The sequence below is a fragment of the Poecilia mexicana genome, unplaced genomic scaffold (genome assembly GCF_051168715.1).
Source record: "Poecilia mexicana isolate PSO_F unplaced genomic scaffold, ASM5116871v1 scaffold_10, whole genome shotgun sequence".
NCBI classification, from domain to species: domain Eukaryota; kingdom Metazoa; phylum Chordata; class Actinopteri; order Cyprinodontiformes; family Poeciliidae; genus Poecilia; species Poecilia mexicana.
Window position 1 is genome coordinate 3681987 of NW_028263379.1, and position 18798 is coordinate 3700784.

At 47.9% G+C, this 18798-nt stretch overlaps 1 protein-coding gene across 4 annotated transcripts; it reads right to left on the reverse strand.

The window, feature by feature from the left end:
- Window positions 1-468: 468 nt before the first annotated feature.
- slc44a1b (solute carrier family 44 member 1b) lies at window positions 469-16028 on the reverse strand. 4 transcript variants are annotated; one of them, XM_014967875.2, is made up of 16 exons: window positions 15871-16028; window positions 12190-12279; window positions 11153-11295; window positions 9746-9882; window positions 9406-9499; window positions 9163-9332; window positions 8990-9079; window positions 8758-8918; window positions 8484-8670; window positions 7073-7241; window positions 6848-7004; window positions 6684-6767; window positions 6475-6612; window positions 5300-5536; window positions 4319-4417; window positions 469-3302 (listed from the first exon to the last, which is right to left on the reverse strand). In XM_014967875.2, the coding sequence occupies exons 1-16, from the start codon at window positions 15925-15927 to the stop codon at window positions 3279-3281; spliced, it is 2037 nt and encodes a 678-aa protein (XP_014823361.1). In that variant the 5' UTR covers window positions 15928-16028; the 3' UTR covers window positions 469-3278. The 4 variants fall into 4 exon arrangements, with proteins under 4 accessions (XP_014823361.1, XP_087865449.1, XP_087865450.1 ...); XM_088009323.1 differs by lacking the exon at window positions 15871-16028 and adding an exon at window positions 12594-12921; XM_088009324.1 differs by lacking the exon at window positions 469-3302 and having other exon boundaries at window positions 3838-4417.
- Window positions 16029-18798: the final 2770 nt, after the last annotated feature.

Sequence of the window (18798 nt, forward strand, 5' to 3'; positions counted from 1 at the left end):
TGATTTAAGAGTTTCTGGAATTCTTAGATTTTCCCTTGGGGATTAAAAGCATCTCAGTTCTTCAAACACTTCAGGAAAACGCTAATAAGATGTGCTTAGCAACTTAATTAGTTGCTAAGGGGATGAAATGTTGCAGTAGAGAGTCGGAGCTTCAGGGTGAAGCAGGAATGTGGAGGATAGACGAGAGCTCTGCCAGTAGCAGGTTCTGGATTCTCAGATCGCTTTGTTTCCATCATCGGTTCAATATTTTATTCCTGACCTTCTTGCTTTCATCGCAGATTTATCCAAACCTTAAACAACCGAGTAAAGCATCATAAATAAACTCTGTTATAAACATAATCTGTTTGGAGACGGTGAAGCAGAAACGCTCCCTGTTGTTTCCTCTCCCAGCCTTACATCAATCCCGTCCTCCTGATGGCGCTAGTGAGCTCGTTACCCCGAGTCAGGCGCTTCTGAACAAAGACAACAAACTGTCTGAAATTCTGCTTTTAATTATTTTCTTATAAAACAAAGAGACATAAGAAATGATATAAAAACCAACAGAGAAACAAAAGCAATAAGTTCTTCAGTTACAAACCAGAAAAATAATCACACCTGGAGTCAACCTGCAACCGGGGCAACCAGGCTGCTGTTGGGCTTAGAGTGCCGTTTGTAAAGTTACAGTCAGAAAATTAACAGCAATAATTTGCATTGTCTTGTCATAAAGAAAACAATGTGATTCATTTTTCAGTCATATTTTCATCATGTTGCTGTTTTTATTAATTCACAAGCTAAATATTTAACTTTCAAATTTAATATTTATCTTGCCATCTAGCTGAAGCTAAATATTTGGTTAGCAAGCTAACTACTTAACTAGCTAGCTAAATTTAGAACTGCAGCTCAGAGGAGGAGCTGCGCCTCGAAGGCGGGGCTAGGTCCAACAAGGCGCTTATGCAGCTGAATGGTTGCCATGGAGATTAACAAATTTCTCAAACATGCATGAAAGAATCTAGGAATGCTTCTGATGATGGAGCATAACAAGATTCAAAGCTCAGAAAGTCGATTTTGCATGATGCTGTTTAGTTTCTATGATGACTTATTTTCTGTCATCAGTTTGTTTATAATTTTATTCCTGTTTATTTTCCTCATAGTGAAATATTAGTTAATGTGCAAATTGGCTTGCCATTAAGAGGAAGTGACATATCAAAAGAAAAACTGGGCTTTCGTCGCCCAAGTTGTTTTTTTCATCATCGATTCCTTTCAGTTTCTGGATCAACTTCCTGCTGGTTCAGAAAACAATTCAGATTAAAATGAATCAACATTTGGTGTAAAAACGTTGAAGAATCAACCAAGAAACTAAATATGAATGACATGGTGAAACCGAGATGTTCTCTATGAACACAGCAAATCATTGCTGTTAGTTTTTTGCAGCAACTTTACAAATGGCAACTGGCTGCGGGACGTGCTTCAGCTGCGAACAGTCTGATAAAAATGGCGGCAAGGCGCGGAGACGCTCTAGTCCGGAACCCAGAACAGAAACCGGAAGCTGCACCTGGACTCCAGGCTGCTGGTCTGACCCAGGTGATCCCAACCGATCCGGACCCATCAGCACACATGGACCTGGTCGGTCCGGTTCGGTTCGGATGGTTTCCAGGAAGAACAGTTTGTTCTGCTGATGTTTGACTCCAGTTCCAGAACCGGAACCTCTCTGAGCCTCGCTCATCTTCAGTGGGCGGAGCCTGTGCTGTGATTGGTCGGATGAAGGCTGAAGAGTTTTCCTCCAACAGAAACGTTTTGTTGCCTTTTTTTCTGGTTTTTGGATCAGCACCGGTTCCTTCCTGATCCGATCAGAACCCTGATGTTCTGATCATGACTGGGTTCCTCCTGCTTTCCGTTTCAAAATGTTTCCATGTTGGTTTTATTAGCGTCTCCTCAGATCAGGAAGGGAATCAGGTTTTAAGTTGGAAATGTTTTATTAATAGAAAAGCAGATTTAACAGATTATGTGGCATCTAAAGCCGACCGGATCAGAACCGCTGGTCCAGATTAGAACAGCAGTAAAACCAAAGCCACTAAAAACTAAATATTAAATATTTATTTTATTATAGTTTAGATAAAAGTGTAGAAACTCCAACATTTTTCTGACTTTTATTGTGTAGAAACCGAAAGTGTAGAAACCCTGTCATGATGACTTCCTGTTTTATTTTGAAATGATTCTGCCCTCTGCGTGGTTCCCCTTCATGGGAACGGGCCGGTACGGACCCGGTCCTGTTGGTGTTGGAGTGAAACTGCTCAGCTCCTGAAGCTAATCTGCCCTTCAACAGCGGTCACGATGCGTTCAGGTGAATCTGATCTACGAACTCCGTCCGTCCGGCGCTGCAGGAACTCCATCTTTAGTGCAATTAGCGGCTCAGCGGCTCCCCCTGCAGGCTCCCCGCTGAGGTGCATGATGGGAAAAGGCCTTAGAGGCGGGGCTTGACCAGGCTCCGCCTCCGGAGGGAACCGGACCGACTCGGAGCACCTCTGATGGAGTAAAGGTCCAAAGAACCGGCGCCAGAACCGCTCTGAGTTCCGTCTGGTGCTCTGGTTTGCTCCCAGTAAGAGGCTGAGCCAGCTGGGCATTAGGACTCGGGTCGAAGGTCAACATATTTCTGAAAGAGATTCAGGACGTTACAAACCGCCGCTACAAAACAATCTGACAATGTCTAACGGAACCAGAACCGGGTCGCACTGGGGGGTCACACTGGGCGGGTCCAGAACCAGAACCACGTCAGGCCCACCGGTCCAGAACCAGAACCGGATCGGGTCAGGCTGGGCAGTGGATGAAGAAAAGCAGGAAGACTGGTGGTTCCGGTGTTATTGCTGTCACCGCGGCTGCAGGAAGCTCCGCCCACCACGGTGAAGCTACGGCGTCCTCACCGGTCACATGACCTCACCCTGCCGCTGGACGTGGTTTCCATGGCGACAGCCCACAGCAGCCCCGACTCCACTCTCTGAGGGCATAATCGGCTGCTGCTCCACCTGTCCGCAGGCCCCGCCCCTTCCAGGTGGGCCAGCTCCGCCCACAAAGCAGAGAGGTTAGCGAAGAGTCCGGTCGGCGTTAGGGTCTGAGTTTTATAAAAACGGACATCACTACGAAAAAATGCATCAGCCGCTTCCAGATAAAGTGCTTGGTTACGTTGTTACGTTGTTTCCAGTTCCGTATTAAAATATCGTCGTTTTCCCTGGAGTGAAACCATAGTAAACATGTTACACTAAAAATAAACTTCTGGAATGTCTCTGCAACAAGTCCCAGTTTGGTCAAGCCGAACTCGTCCCTGGAGCCTGAAACAGGAAACGTGGAGATGGTTAACTTCCTGTCTGCAGCTGAACGAGCTAATCACCTGGCTAGCAGGTTAATGAGCTCGTTAAGGAACTGGTTAACCATCATGTTAATTAGTTAATTAACTAGCTTGTAAAGAATCTTGTTATTCAGTTTAACCAGCTCGTTAACGCTCAGTTTGTTAACCCTCAGTTCGATATCCCTCAGCTCGTTAACTCTCAGCTCGCAGCTCGTTATGTGACGGTTCCTGGAGGACCCAGCAGGTAACAAGTTTCCAATGATTTTATATATATATATATATTAAAATATTAAAAGTAGTAGTTCTGGTTTTGGTTCTGGATGGATCGGATCAGATTTCAGTTCTGAACTCAGGTGACTGATCTGGGTTCAGGTTCATGTCTCCTCTGCTGTGGAGCAGGAGGTCAGCAGCTCCCAGCAACAGGAAGTGACCTCAGGGTTTCTACCTGCTGAGTCCTGGTCGGGTTGAAAGCATCATGGCGACCAAATCGAGGCGGAACAGAGACTCAAACACAGAGCTGCTGGAAGATTTTTATAAAAATATTCTCCATATAAAAGTACAAAAGTAAAAAAGAAGGAAACATAAATAGTTCAAGCAGCAGCGTGATGACGACGATGATGATGATGGAGGTGATGAAGCATGCACTAGTGTTCATCCAGGGTTAGTCTGTTCTTAGCACGCAGTGGTGATGACGGCTGACTTGGAGGCGGACTCGGCGAAGGGGGCGGGGCTTGGCGCGTGCAGCAGGCTGACGACCAGGAAGAGGGTGGAGGTGGGCAGGCAGACGCAGAGGAAGAGGACGACGTCTTCGCTGAGGCAGAGGACCAGGTCGCTCTGCTCCGCCAGCACCCAGTCCACCAGCACCCCCACCAGGAGGCAATACACCTGGAACTCCTGAAGCTCCTCCCACTCCCCGCCCTCTCCCCAGTGTGGCCCCGCCCCCAACGCGGACGAGCTGTTCCGCCTGGCCACGCCCCCTCCGGCACCGCGTTCACTCACCATGGGCTTCATCTCCGCCCCCTCCGACGCCGCCTCTTTCACCCGGCTCCGCCCACGTCCACCCGCTCGCTCCAGCCGCCGACTGCTCTCCACGAACTCCTGCAGGGGCGGAGCCACAATAGGCATGTGAGGTCACCGTGTGGGTGGGGCAACAAGCAAACATTTACACGACAAAGTAGGAACCTCAAAAACATAAAACCTGAATCAAAGCTGATCAGACCTACCGTGCCTGATTGGATAAAAACATCAAAGGGGCGTGGCTTATTGTTGGGAGCCAATGAGAGTGCAGATGTCAAACAAGCCTTTGTTCTTTGATCACTTGATGTTCTGGTTCAGTGACTTGTTCTGAATATAAATTGTTTAATATAATTACATCTACTGGTCCCACAATGCACTGCAGGGACAGGAAGGACACTCTGTGATGTCACACTTATTACAATTTGATTGGATGAAGGAATAAACCTGAACCCAGATTTATTCAGAGTTTCTGTAGAAAGAACCTTCCCCGACAGCAGACCGCTAGCCAAACGCCACTGATCAGCACTGAGAAACGCAGCTTTTGCCACCGCTGGATGCTATCACTAGCCCCACGTGGTGCTGGAGAATCAGAGCCTGCAAGCCGCTAGCCAAACCCACTGCAGCCACTAGCCGAGAAGCTAACTCCTGGTTCTAGGCACAGGTTGGCTAGTGCCATTTCTCTAAGCTCATCCCATCCAGAGGAGTTCTGATGGCTGAGCAGTACAAATAGCTGAAGATAATTATTTTATGGGATTTTTTGTATTTTTATGGTGTTTATATCAGTTCTGAACGGAGAAGGTTGCGTACGTGGATCTTAAAGCTGACCTAAGGTAAGTTTGGGTGTTATGGGTTTTTTCTTTCTCTTTGAAGCCACTAAGTTAAATGAAATATCCCCAAGCCGTTTCTAAAATGCCCTGTTTTCTTCTACCTCGCGGGAGCTTAGCTAGATGTGGCTAAGCTCACCATCAGAGCTTTGTCCATGAAGAACTCCTTCCCGGGGGTGCCGTCGTTGTACTTGGTGTCGATGGCAAAGCACAGGAACAGGACGTCCACCACGATCTCGAAGATGGACAGGAAGCAGTGGGCCACCAGGAAGGAGAAGAGGCAGACGATGATGAGCGGCAGCAGCCACTCGGCGTAGTCCCGCTGGTAGTTGAGGAGCAGGACGCCGGCGAATGCTGTGCATGTCATGATCAGGACCTGAGGAGACACGACATCCTGAAGCAAAGCTGTTGTCGTGACAACGGCTTAGGGTCTGTTTATCTGTGCTACTCATAAATCCGTCCTACCTTGTGGTAATGCATGCTGTGTTAATCAGGACAAAATATGTTGTTTTGTGGGCTTTTTTGTCCCTATACTTTGAAATATTTGAGTTTAATTACACTCTTTTTTTTTACTAAACTTTGCTGAATAGATGTTAGTAGTGATACTATGTGAGATTGAAGCTGTGTAATAGCTGTGTAATATTAGTGTATTAATCATATCCTATCATTTCAGTGACCTGCGCAGTTCGGTGGACACATTGTGGCTGCGCTGCTGCTGATAATAGACACACAACGTATTAATGCGGAAAACAGAGTTGCGGTGATATGTGTCTGTTTAAGTCCAATTAAAAGCCTGTCTGATACCGTTTTATTCTTACAAACGCCTCTGTATTTAAAATATTTTTATCAGGTAGGGTATTCTAATAAAATGATTAGTGCATAAATCTATAGTTGTTCATTTTAAATGTATATAAATTGTTCCAATGCTAAGCTAAGCATAACTCCTAAGCTTCCACTTCAGTCCCGTCACTCAAATAATGTTATTCAATGTATTTAACATTAACAGCCCGCTGTAGTTTTCTGTTTGTAAACATGACGGTAGCAGTTTTGGACGCGTGGCACCGACAGATGGACTTAGCTATCTATCTGGCAGGAACATCTGACGAGGTAGCACTCATAGTCAGAACACCGGCATCCTGCATGTTTTAGTTCCTCCCTGGTTCAACGCAGCTGGATCCAATGATGGCTCATTAGGAGGTTTTACTTCCTCCAGGGAGAGAACTGAAATATTCAGGATGCCGACCCTCCAGGACCGACTCTGGGCACCACTGCTCTAAGGATACGCTTCTGACCCGTTCGGACCAAACGCCTCACCTTCCCCAGGAAGAGCACGAAGTCTCCCACGGCGTTGATGGTGGCGACCCGCAGCGCGTTCTCTACCAGGATGACGAAGGCGTCCCGGGCTGATGTGCAGAAACTGGTGCTGTTGATGGCAGTGGCTGCATATGCATTCTGGAAAACAAACAACGGCAGTGAGGGTGGCGCTGCCAGAACCTGCGTGCGGGGACAGGGCGGTCCGTTACCTGGTTCAGGTAGTTGAGGCACTTCTCCAAACACCACAGGCAGCAGATGCAGGACTTCAGCAGGCAGCGGGCGCACACGTTCTCCTGGAGACAACAGGACACAGTTACCGCGGCAACCCGCTGAGCTCAACCAGAACCGGGTGGTGGCGAAGCAGAGTGCGTACCCGTCCTTTCAGCTGGTTGTGGACGTACATCAAGATGAGGCGGGGAATCTTCACTAGCGTGATGATGAAGGATCCCTTAGCAACGGTTCCTAGGTGGTACCGGACCAGCCTCAGAACCGACGACAGGATGGGCGTCACCGGCAGCCGGTTCTTATCCCTGCAGACGGAAGGTTCTGATTGACATTTGGACCTGGACTTGCAGGCGAGCTGAGCCACCACACTCACCTGGTGAAGTAGTAGGTGACAACGGCGCCAGCCACGGTCATCTGCTGGCAGGCCAGGATGAACTCGCTGATCCAGACCAGACCCACGGCGTGGTACCAGGTCAGGTACTGCAGCGAGCCCGTCAGCCGGAACTCCGTCAAGCCCGTCTCCTCGTTCTGCTCCGGGTTCCCTGCACAGCACCACAACAAACCGCTTAGCTGCTGTTCTGGCCAACAGGGGGCAGCCACTCTGATCCCTCTGAGGGTCAGCAGGAAGGCCGGGGGCGTAGTCTAAAGCTGCGTTCAGACAGTGGGTAAATAGGACCCAAATCGCTCAGATTTCATTATTGTAATATGTAGCCACTTTTACATACAAATGTCATGCACATTTTGGTATTTAAAATGCCACAAAAAAGAAAGAAAAATCGCAAAGTACAAATTAGGCGTGTTTCCATGTACTGGTTTGGACCAATCAATTTCAATCTACCACTGTAACTCCATCAGATGGGCGCTGCGCATGGCTGGAATAAACAGGAAGTAGAGGTAGCTAGCTAGCATGGAGCAGATGTAAGTCTTAATGTATTTTACTATATACTGGTTCGCTATGTCAGCACTTTTTCAGCAAATGTTTCTGTCTCCCCTTTAGAGAATTAACTCTTTCAGAAAAAAGCCCAGATAAGCGAGCATAAAAACTTTTTTGTGAGAGTTATTTTGCTATTTTGCCATTTCCATCAACAGTTTATAATATGATACTTTAATATGCACATTAAAAAATCAATGATGTAAACACAGCTAGTTTGGATCTATAATTTTGTTGATTTTTTATTTTTCATCATGTCCATTTCTTCTATTCTATTAATATATGGAAGTCATTTACAGCCATGAGTGTAATATAAACTTGTCGAGTATGAATACTTGTTTAGCTATTGTTGTGAGGACTTTCTCCTGATGACCAACACTATGAGGACATCCGTAGTTGTGAGGACATTTTGTCAGGAACAACTAAAGGAAAACATCCTGTGGGTTAGGTCAGTCAGTGGCGCAACTGCACATTATTCAGGTGGATGCGAAAACATAAATCCCCCCCCCCTCCGAGGAAAGGAACGTCAGGTTGAAGGAGCGACGCTCACCACCCCCCGCGAGGCGACGCTGCGTGAAGTGTAAAAATCACTACATTTACCTCGTTATGTGCAAGAGGTGAAGGAGTGTGAAGCGCGCTGAAGTGTATGGGAAAACATAATTGGCGCATCGCCCCCTCCAGACGGGGTTTTGGTGCCCCTCTGCGTTTTTTGCGCCTCTGAGGTCAGTAACTAAGGTTTGAATTAGGTTTAAGGTAGGATTAGCTATAAACTTGAGGTTTAAGGAAAATTTAGGGTTAGGTTAAAGAAATTAAGTGTGTGTGCATTTGTGTGCGTGAGTGTGTGTGGACCAACCGGTGGTTCCCAGGAAGAGCAGAACCAGGATCCAGTAGACCCAGAAGAGGAGCAGGGCGAGGAAGGTGATGAAGGGCTGCAGGGTGAGCAGCGGCAGGTGGATGAAGACTTTTCCTGCGACGTGGAACAGAGCGATGGTGAGCGCCACGCGCTTCCGCATGAAGAGCATCAGCAGCAGCAGGATGATCTGTACACACACACACACACACACACACATACACATTCAGAGCTGAAGCACTGGCTCTGCATTTTCTGGTTCTGGTTCGGTACGTACGGTGAAGATGGTGGCGGCGGCAGCGTAGACCAGCAGCGCCTGGCCGCCGTCCCGCTGCCCCTCCGGTGCCTCCTGTTTGGCCTCCTTGGGGTCCTTAGAGGACGTGTCGTTGGCGTACAGCCGGTGGTCAATGTAGAGCCACCAGAGGACGCTGGTTCCCGCTGAGACACAAACACAGCATCACACAGGAAGTGACCTCACCTGTCCCACAGCACACAGGAAGTGACCTCACCCAGGGAGCCCAGCACCACCAGCGAGGTGAGGATCCAGACCAGCACGGCCGAGATGTAGCGGATAATCACCATCAGGACCATGGACAGCGCTGGAAGACAGGGCACAGCGGTTAGGCTACAGGAACTGACGTCACAGCAAGGCGGAAGTGACATCATGGCCGCTGGTGCTTACCTAAGGCGAGGACACAGAGTCCGACGATGATCTCTTTGCTGGCGGCGACGCCGGCGATGAGGCGATGCAGGACGCTGCTGTCGCCCACGAAGGTCACCACCGCCTCGGCGAACCGGGCGTAGCATGACACGTCCACCGGTGTGCAGCGGTTGAAGAGCGGTAGCGGCTTGCTGGGACAGACAGGTCAGAGGTCAGGGGTCAGAGGTTAGAGATCAGGGGCAGATGGCGGAAAGCGCCCCCTACCTGCGGGGGACAGGAAGCTTGGGACACCTGGAGAATCGCTCCAGTAGCGCCGGGTAACGATGAGCTGGCAACTCATAGGAGCAGAGCTCCGAACCTGCAAACATGGAGGACAAGCTCATCTTCATTGCATCATCATCATCTTCATCGCCATCATCATCATCTTCATCATCATCTCCCCTCAGTTAGCACACCTCCAGCACCGAGGAGGTGTGCTCCAGACATACTGCAGCTCATGGAAACACTGAGCCAGGATCAGTTCCTGCTGAACAGGAAGCTGCTGCAGCTTAAGGTGAGGCCCAGGTGGGCGTGGCCAGGTGGGCGTGGCCACGGGTTAGCTCACCATTGGTCATGGCGAACCTCTTCAGGTCCTGGTGGGTCTTCAGCTCCTCGGGGGGGCACAGGGACACACACAGAGCCATCGACTTGATTTTCCTCTGGACGATGTCGATGTTGCAGGGATCCAGGAAGAAGACGAACCTGCAGGGGGCAGCAGAGAGTCAGGCGAGAACCACCGCCCTTCAGGTGACCCTCTATGACCAGTTGGACCAGAACCAACACAACCAGTAGAATGTGGACGTGGGACCAATGGGACATGGAGACAAAGAGATGGAAAACTGAGTGTGATAACCAGAACCAGACAGAACCATAGCGACCCGGTCCAGAACTGGACCTCAGACGTCCTTCCAGTCCTCAGTCTGTTTCTGCTGCGTCTGTCCAACGGATCCATCATCCTGAACGTCTCAGGAAGTCGGCCTGAGCTGATCGGCCTCCTGCAGGTGGAGCTGCAGGTAAAAATAGGCTCTGTGTGTGTGTGTGTGTGTGTGTGTGTGTGTGTGTGTGTGTGTGTGTGTGTGTGTGTGTGTGTAAGCAGCTCTGCTGATGAGTCACAGCTTTCACCATCTGTCAGCATAAAACTCTCCCACAGGACCTTGAATGCACCATGTGTTCAAGTGCCAGAAGGAGCCACAACACTGAAGCTATTGTCACAGAGTTGAAGTAATACTACAGTATCACAGAAATACTATGGTAATACTACAGTAATATCACAGTATTACAGTTATACTACTCCAGTAATACTACAGCAATGTTATAATACTGTAGTACTACTTTTTTACTTTATTACTATGTAGCCTTACAGGTCCACATTACACAATAAGTCACTATCCTAACACTATAGCACTGCTACTGTATTACTGTAGTATCACTGTAGGATTACACAGTACTGACGAACAATGAAACTCTGCAGTCGGCTGCAGAGCAACAGAAAGTTCTGCTCACTGGAGAACATCTCAGACGTCAAGGTCAGAGGTCAAAGAAATGATCAGAAACCCCAGAGCTCCAGCTCAGACTCTGCAGGCCTCAGTTAATAGGGTAAAGGTCAAAGGTTGTGACCCTTGAACCAAGATGGCAGCTTGGAACGGCTGAAAGAGAAAACCTCTTGTTTAGAAACAAGATGGCCGCCAGACTGAGGTTAGCACTCATGCTCTTAGCTGAGTGTCTTGATTAGAGTGTTGAAAGTCTCATTGCCTGAATACTGCAGCTAGGAGTAATGGAACAGAACCAGGATGAACAGAACCAGACTCAGCAGATCAGAGCCGCTCGGCAGTTGTGAGCAGTGATTGTTTGGTCTAGTCAAAGTTTGGTTGGACCTTCAGGGAACTGAGGAGAACGTTGGATCATAACAGAACCGATGGCACCTCGGACCGTCCAGAACTCCTGGTTCTGGTTCCGCTCAGTGAACACTCACTTCCTGTCGGTGTGGTCCAGCCCGCTCAGCTGCACGCCTTCGATCCGCTCGTTACGCCGCCCGCAGGTGTTGCCGTAGCTGTCGTAGCCGAAGATGAGGCGAGCGGCGCCGCCAGTGGCGATGGTGAAGCCACAGATGCTGCCCTGCAGAACACCATCAGAACCTCATCAGAACTTTATCAGAACCTCATCATATTACTCCATCACTCCATCTGATGGACCCCAACCAAACATCAACACTGACTGTAATCATCTAGGTCAAACCTCCAGCCAATCAGAGCTCAGTGGGAGGAGCTGTGAGCCAATCAGAAACCATGTGGATGCTGTAAAGTTCTGCTGTGGTGTGTAGCAGACTGCATCTCCATGACAGATTGGACCTTCGGTTCCACTGTGGGGAATGAATGTCGTAAATACAGATTCTGGTTAAGGTGTAAAAAAACCCTATCAGCAGAAACCTGCGCTCTCTGCTGTCCCTGAATGCAGCATCAGTCCTGCCCATGAAGGACGGGTCAGGAAGGTGTTTGGGGGTCACCTGATGTTGATATTCAGATAAACAGTCTGCTGGTGACAAAAACTGAGATGGATTTGGATCATTAATGTTACTGAGGAAGCATCAGGGTCAGTCCAGGAGGGTCGGAGACAGAAATACTTTTCCTGCAGAATGAAGATGGTTTTATATAAATACACCTGGAGGTGTCACTCATTTCTACCCACAGATCTACCTGAAGTTCTTCCTCCATGTGAACAGGTAAATGAGGTGCTACAGCCTGAATTATCAACACACTGTACACACCTACTGTTCATGTATTAAAGTAGTTTTATAGTAGTTATAGTACCACTGGATTGTTATAGTCATGTTATAGAAAAGCTGCAGTACTGCAGAAGTATTTAGAGTACTACAGTACTCTGTAGTACTGTGGTGGTGATCCTGTAGGCAGCATCTGTCTGGTTGGCTCTGCTGTATCACAGCGGTATTACAGCAATGGTACTGATCGCGGCTGTATTCAATCGGTGGTATTATGGTCTGTCTGTGGTTACCATGCCGACGCAGAAGACGGTGAAGAGCAGGAACCAGGGCAGGTCGGTGCAGCTCCGGTCCTCCAGCGGTCTCCATTCTCTCTTTGTCCGCTAAAACAGACACAAACACGGTCACAGTGAGCGTTGAGCGGGGCCTGGGGGACCGGGCCGGGCCGGGCCCATCCAGCTCGGTTCCTCCATTAATCCGAACCCTGCTGGGGTTCGGTTGGCCCTGTTGTTGACCAGCAGCGGCCCGGTAACGGCTCGGTAACCGAGATGCTGTAATTGGATTAAGGAGCTGCTGGCCGTAATCCCAGCTCAGATCGGGCCTTTCTGCTCCAGAACCAGTCTCCATCCCGTTACAGTGTCAGCCCACAAAGTAGAACACACACCGGACCGAACCGGAACGGACCGGGCCTGCTTACCTCCGCGCTCCCGCAGCATCCCATTGCAGTCAGGATGGACGCGCCCGGAGCTTCACGGAGCTTCACGCAGCCTCAGCTCGGCAGCAGCGGGGGTCTGAGGCTCTGCAGGCGGGGTGAGGAGGCGGGCGGCCCCGGGGGAGGCTGAGTCCGGACGGTCAGACGGAGCGCTCCGGTCCGCTCAGCATGCCACGGTGGGAGCCTCCTCCGATGACCGAACCGAGCTTGGATTAACGGCCGAGGATTTGTCCGCCACACATCCTGGTGGACTGACAGGTGCAGCGGCCATTCATCTCATTGCGCGTGCGCAGTGAGCGGCCGTGCGGAGCGGCGCTGCAGCTGCAGTACCTGCTGTGACCACTGAGCGGACAGTAACTGCAGGGTGGCGCTGTTTTCGTCGAACCGGTGGAGTTCAGAACCTCCTGGTTCTTTTCTGACGGTCAAAGAGAACCGACTGTCCGAACCCAGGCGCCCTGCAGGACCCACCGGTCCACCTGTGTCCACCTGTCCAAACTGTCCCAGCTTCCTTCAAACCCACCAGAAATGAAACCTGTTCAGGACTAACACCTGAGCTGGCAGAGGAGACCGGCTGTCTCTGAACCCTGCAGCATAAATATCCTGATAGATTAGCATTTACTGTAAAAATTATTCAAGTGTGGATACAAGCATAAACATTTCCATATTCATTCCTCAGGCCGTTTGTTTTCTTGATCTTTAATCCACTACAGATCTGCTGTTGTTCATGGAGAAGCAGCATTCGACTTCTATGCACCACAAATCTGGACAAACTTCCAGAAAACTGGAAAACAGCCAAAACCCTGAGTTCCTTTAAACCCAGACTAAAACCCAGCTGGTCAGAGTTGTTCTTGAACCACAATAAATGGAACATTGATGAATATGTCTGATGTGTATTGATGATGTTGATGATGGCTCTGATCAGCATGTAATAGTTGTCACTGGTTTCTCAGCTGTCGACTCTGTGTTGACTCATGATTTTTTATTTTTGTGTTTATGAAGTAAAGCTGTTTGAACTGCCTTGAAGCTAAATTGTGCTACTCAAAATAAACTTGGTTGATTGATATTTCCCAGGACGATGGTCATTTTTCAAGACGTTATTTTAAACTAATCGTTGCCATAAAATGTTTCCCATTTTAATAACTTGAATGAACTTTAAAGTAGTAATGTAGCAGTTAGTTGGAGTGGACTTTCTATTGTTTTTTCCCAGGATGCTTAGCGGCATTCTTTTGTTTCCCCTGTGGGACCATGAGTGAGATGAAAGTGTGTCACATGAATCTGCCTCTTGTTACCTTTTTAAAAAGGCAGCTTCTGGGAACATCTGGGCCAAGGTAGGTTCTTCTATCTGCATGTGAAATGTTTTGATGACATGCTAAATGACCTACAGATCAGATTTAGACACACAGACCACTGGGGCCTGATCCCACCTGGTGCTGCCACAGACGGACCGGGCCAACCTGCCGGGTCCAGAACACAGAACAGGAGCCAGAGATGCAGCTTTGAGTGACTGTGAGAACTGCTGCAGCGTTTAAAGACGTCACGTCTTTGTTTTACTTCTTCATCAACACAGAGCTCACTGTTCAAGGCCTCCACCAGGCACCACACACTGTACATACCACACACACACACACACACAAGTTTGTGTTGCTATCTTTGTGGGGACTTTCCATTGACTTCCATTCATTTCTACAGCCTAGACCTGACCTTTACCCTTTTCCTAACCCTAACCAACCAAAACTCCATTCATACCTTAGCCCTAACTCTGACCCCTGACCCAAAAACAGGGTTTCCCCTTGTGGGGACCAGGCTCAGGTCCCCACGAGGGGCAATTGGTCCCCACAACGTAGTATATGTCAGGAAAATCGTCCCCACAAGGTATTACAAACAAACGCACACACACACACACACACACACACACAGCAGTAACTAAGGACAGTGTTTGAAGCAGCTGTAAGGAGAACCTCAGACAGATAATTTGACACAAATATCAGCTGCTGAGAGGCATTCACTGAACTCAGGAAAAATTATACACAGCTTGGTAGCTAACTGAGTAAAGGAAACTAATCTACTGATCCTAGATCTCAGGAGATTCACTCAAGATTAGACCAACTTCAGTTTGTTACCTTCAAATCAGATCTTCAAAACAGACCAGACTGCTCCACCAAGTAATTTACAACCAAAACCAATAAAGAAGGAATTACTGTAATCTATGTCTAAGTTGATTTTAAACTAACTTAAAGCTAAGCTATCTTCAAGCTAATTTTAATCTATTTCAAAGACTATCAACTAACTCTAAGCTAGCTTGCAGCTAGCTGTAAGCTTACAGATTTTTTTTTATTCTGTCAGTCTCTGTCCTCGATATAACTTACTAAACAGTAAAACAACTTTGAACTTAAACCTTTATGGATCTAGCAGCCTTTATTTGTAATTACCAGACAGGAAATGGGCAGCAAAGGTCTCAAGGTGGGAATCAAACCCAGGTTGGCTCCGTAGAGGACTGTAGCTCACCATGTGTAGCGGTTGCTGCACTACACAATGGCCCTTAAACTTACATCTTAACTTTGAGCTAACTTTCAATAACTGGTCTAACTTTAAACAAACTTGAGGTATCCAGCTAGTTGTATGCTAATTTAAGCTAAAGCTAACTTTAGGGTAACTCTAGAATAACTTCAAATTAATTTTAGGTAAATTGTAAACTAGTTTAGCTATAAATCAACATTAAACTAACAATAAATGATGTTAAAGCATTTTGTAAGTGAGCTGTAAACAAACTGTTAAATAACCTTTTAACTTTAAGCTTGCTTTACTGTAACATATAACTCCATCATATCATAACTGCCATAAAGTACATTTATGGCAGTTATGATCAACTAAATGGCAATACTGGTTGGTTGGTTGGTCAGCTGGTCAGTCAGTCAGTCGGTTGGTCAGTTGTTTCAGACAGAGTCCTACAGAAAACTTCAACAGTCGTCTGAGAAATCAGAAATCTCAAGAATAGCAGAAGACCCGGATGATTCAGTCAGCTTAGTTTGGATCAGGAGTTCCCCTGGACTGGGTCTGGACTGGGTCTGGACTGGGTTTATCTGGTCTGACTTCTGTTCTGACAGAACCAGCTTCTATGCTTCTGCTAAACCTTCAGACTTCAAACTCAGTAGAGGAACCGATTCCCTCTGCGAAACCCAACAGAACTCTACAGAACCCAATAGAACCAGCAGTAAGCAGACCCACATAACAGTTAAATAGAGATCTGTCCTCAATACTTGACCTTTTGTCTGAGTCGGACCTGCTGCTGAGAGGCTGAAGAGATCCGCTTCGAATCCATGCTGGATCCAGGTTTTGATGGTTCTGGTGGATCTGATGGTCCCAATGGTTCTGGTGGATCTGATGGTCCCAATGGTTCTGGTGGCTCTGATGGTCCCAAAGGTTCTGGTGGCTCTGATGGTCCCAATGGTTCTGGTGGCTCTGATGGTCCCAATGGTTCTGGTGGTTGTGATTCACCAGCAGAGTCCTGGTGCTGCTGTCAGACTCAGGACAACAGTGATGTGGGTCTGATACACAACAGAGCTTTTGTTAAGTTGTTGACTGTTGTACCAGGCTGAACACTGTGTGTGTGTGTGTGTGTGTGTGTGTGTGTGTGTGTGTGTGTGTGTGTGTGTGTGTGTGTGTGTGTGTGTGTGTGTGTGGCAAATGAACGCTGGAAGACTGACAGAAATCCCACGCTTTGAGTGTAGCAGTGCCTCCTGCTGGTTGTGTCAAACCTGAATGCCTCATACTGATTGTCTGGTTCATATGGAGACGTGAGATCTAGTCGCTATCTGGTCAGACTCCATCCTCCGCATTTGAGGACAGTGTCTTAACTCAGAGCCACTTTCGCCTGACAGACCACAAGGTGGCGCTTTGGTTCGGTGTGAGTGGAGAACAGCAAAGCCTGGATATTGTAGTCCAAGTAAGCCACTGGTAGATCTACAAATCAGTTTGTTCTGATCCATTTCTATGGAGAGAAATTCCATCCAATATTTCAGTAAGCAAAGATCGTGTTTCAAAAACTGAAACTGTTCATTTAGGTCAGGTTCTTAGGTATTTGCAGCAAACGATGGTGTATCGGTCAGGATACAGGAAGGAGGACATGAGACCAAAAACTGCTGTAGATGTGAGCTGGTTTATTTGCCTTGATACTCAGTCCTGCCAGCAGTCTGCAATAACAAATAAATTGCCATTAGGTCTATGCATTACAGCAATAGCGGTTCAACTAATACAAACTCAGTGAAAACCCACAAACAATCTTTTGGCTGAATTTAACATAAGAAGCACTTTGGCGCCGTCATGTGGCCAGATAAAATCTACACAATGGCGGCAGCTGGCAGCGCATGCACTTAATTACTATGTCTACCCTAATAACTCGATGGGAAGCAATAACAGATGCAGCCGAAATGCAGTTAGAAATAATCGGTTTTTAACCGAGGTAAATCTACAAAGGCTGAGCAGGCTCAACTGAGTTCCCAGCGCTCAGAGAGCCCACAATATCCCGTAGTTTATATAATCATATAATAAACTGAATCTAGAATAAACAAACAGAACGCTAAATGCGATAACTTACTTTCTGTCATGAACTTAACACTCGGAGCATCACTTCTCAAGACAACACCAAGAATGTGGTCTCACATGCAGAAAAATGCAGCGAACTGTAGAGTACTCTCTAGAGCGGTCTATGGGTGCAGTGAGTGCAGTACTAAACTCAGGCTTACCTGTCCTAGCCTCACTTCCTAGGACAGTCTCTAAACCAATATTACAAAATAAAATACAGAAATATCAGTGCCTTTTATACAGAAACGCTGAAAAATTAAACTTTTAAAAACTTCTCAATCAAGAAATAATTTTTTTAGGAGCAGCATTGATCCAGTTTTCTATTGACTGATGATGGCAGTGCGACCAGATGACGACCAATCAGAGCAGCAGCAGGCTGGGAGGGGCGGGACTCTAACGTCTGCTGGTTAATCCCAGTTCAGGGACTGGTTTCACTGGTGGACATAGGCGTAAATCTTCGGGGGCTTGGGGGGTGGGGGGGTTTGGACCCCCCCACCCCCAATTTTGGAAAAGTCTAGAATTGCCATCCCCCCCAAGAAATAATGAAAGAAACCCTTGTATTTAATCAATATCAATATAAAAAAGGCAATAGAAACCAGTGGCGATTCTAGTGGTCTATCTCAGCACCCCTGAATAGGTGCTGAGATTTCCTTGTGACCTCGATGAGGTCACAAGGAAAGGAGCCACAGCCAAATACCTCCAACGAATAAGGCAAGTCCTGAGAAGCCAGCTCAATGGCAAGAACAAGATCCGTGCAATAAACAGCTATGCCTTACCAGTAATCAGATAACCTGCCGGAATAATTAGCTGGCCAATGGAAGAGATGAAGGCCACGGATGTTAAGACTCGGAAGCTACTAACCATGCATGGAGGGTTCCACCCCAAATCCAGCACCCTGAGACTGTACACGAGCCGTAAGGAAGGTGGCAGAGGACTAGTGAGTGTGAGAGCCACTGTCCAGGATGAAACATCCAAGATACATAAATACATCAAGGACAAAGCCTCAACGGACGATGTGCTCAGCGAATGTCTCAGGCAATGGGGAACAGAGGACGAGGTGCTGGAGGAACCATCATGGGAGGACAAGCCCCTACATGGGATGTACCACCGACAAATAACTGAAGTGGCTGATATCAGGAAATCCTACCAATGGCTGGAGAAAGCTGGACTCAAGGACAGCACAGAGGCCCTCATCCTGGCCGCCCAGGAACAGGCCCTAAACACCAGAGCAATAGAAGCTCAGATCTACCACACCAGACAAGACCCAAGGTGTAGGTTGTGCAAGGAGGCCTCTGAGACAGTCCAGCACATAACAGCAGGGTGCAAGATGCTGGCAGGGAAAGCGTACATGGAACGACATAACCAAGTGGCGGGCATAGTGTACAGGAACATCTGTGCAGAATATGGACTGGAAGCCCCGAGGTCAAAGTGGGGAACACCCCCAAAGGTGGTGGAGAATGACCGAGCTAAGATCCTGTGGGACTTCCAGATCCAGACAGACAAGATGGTAATGGCGAACCAACCGGACATTGTGGTGGTGGATAAAGAACAGAGGAAAGCCGTTGTGGTGGATGTAGCAATACCAAGTGACCACAACATCAGGAAAAAG

What these genes read in the sequence shown, in the direction of transcription:
- slc44a1b (XM_088009324.1), bottom strand. Translation starts at nt 15,927, where the DNA reads ATGGATTCGAAGCGGATCTCTTCAGCCTCTCAGCAGCAGGTCCGACTC. An exon ending in GCTCTTCCTGGGAACCACCG is followed by an intron (nt 7,242 to 8,483) that starts GTTGGTCCACAC and finishes GGTGCTGTGCAG; the next exon opens with GGAACCCGGAGCAGAACGAG. An exon ending in ACAACCAGCTGAAAGGACGG is followed by an intron (nt 6,768 to 6,847) that starts GTACGCACTCTG and finishes TGTTGTCTCCAG; the next exon opens with GAGAACGTGTGCGCCCGCTG.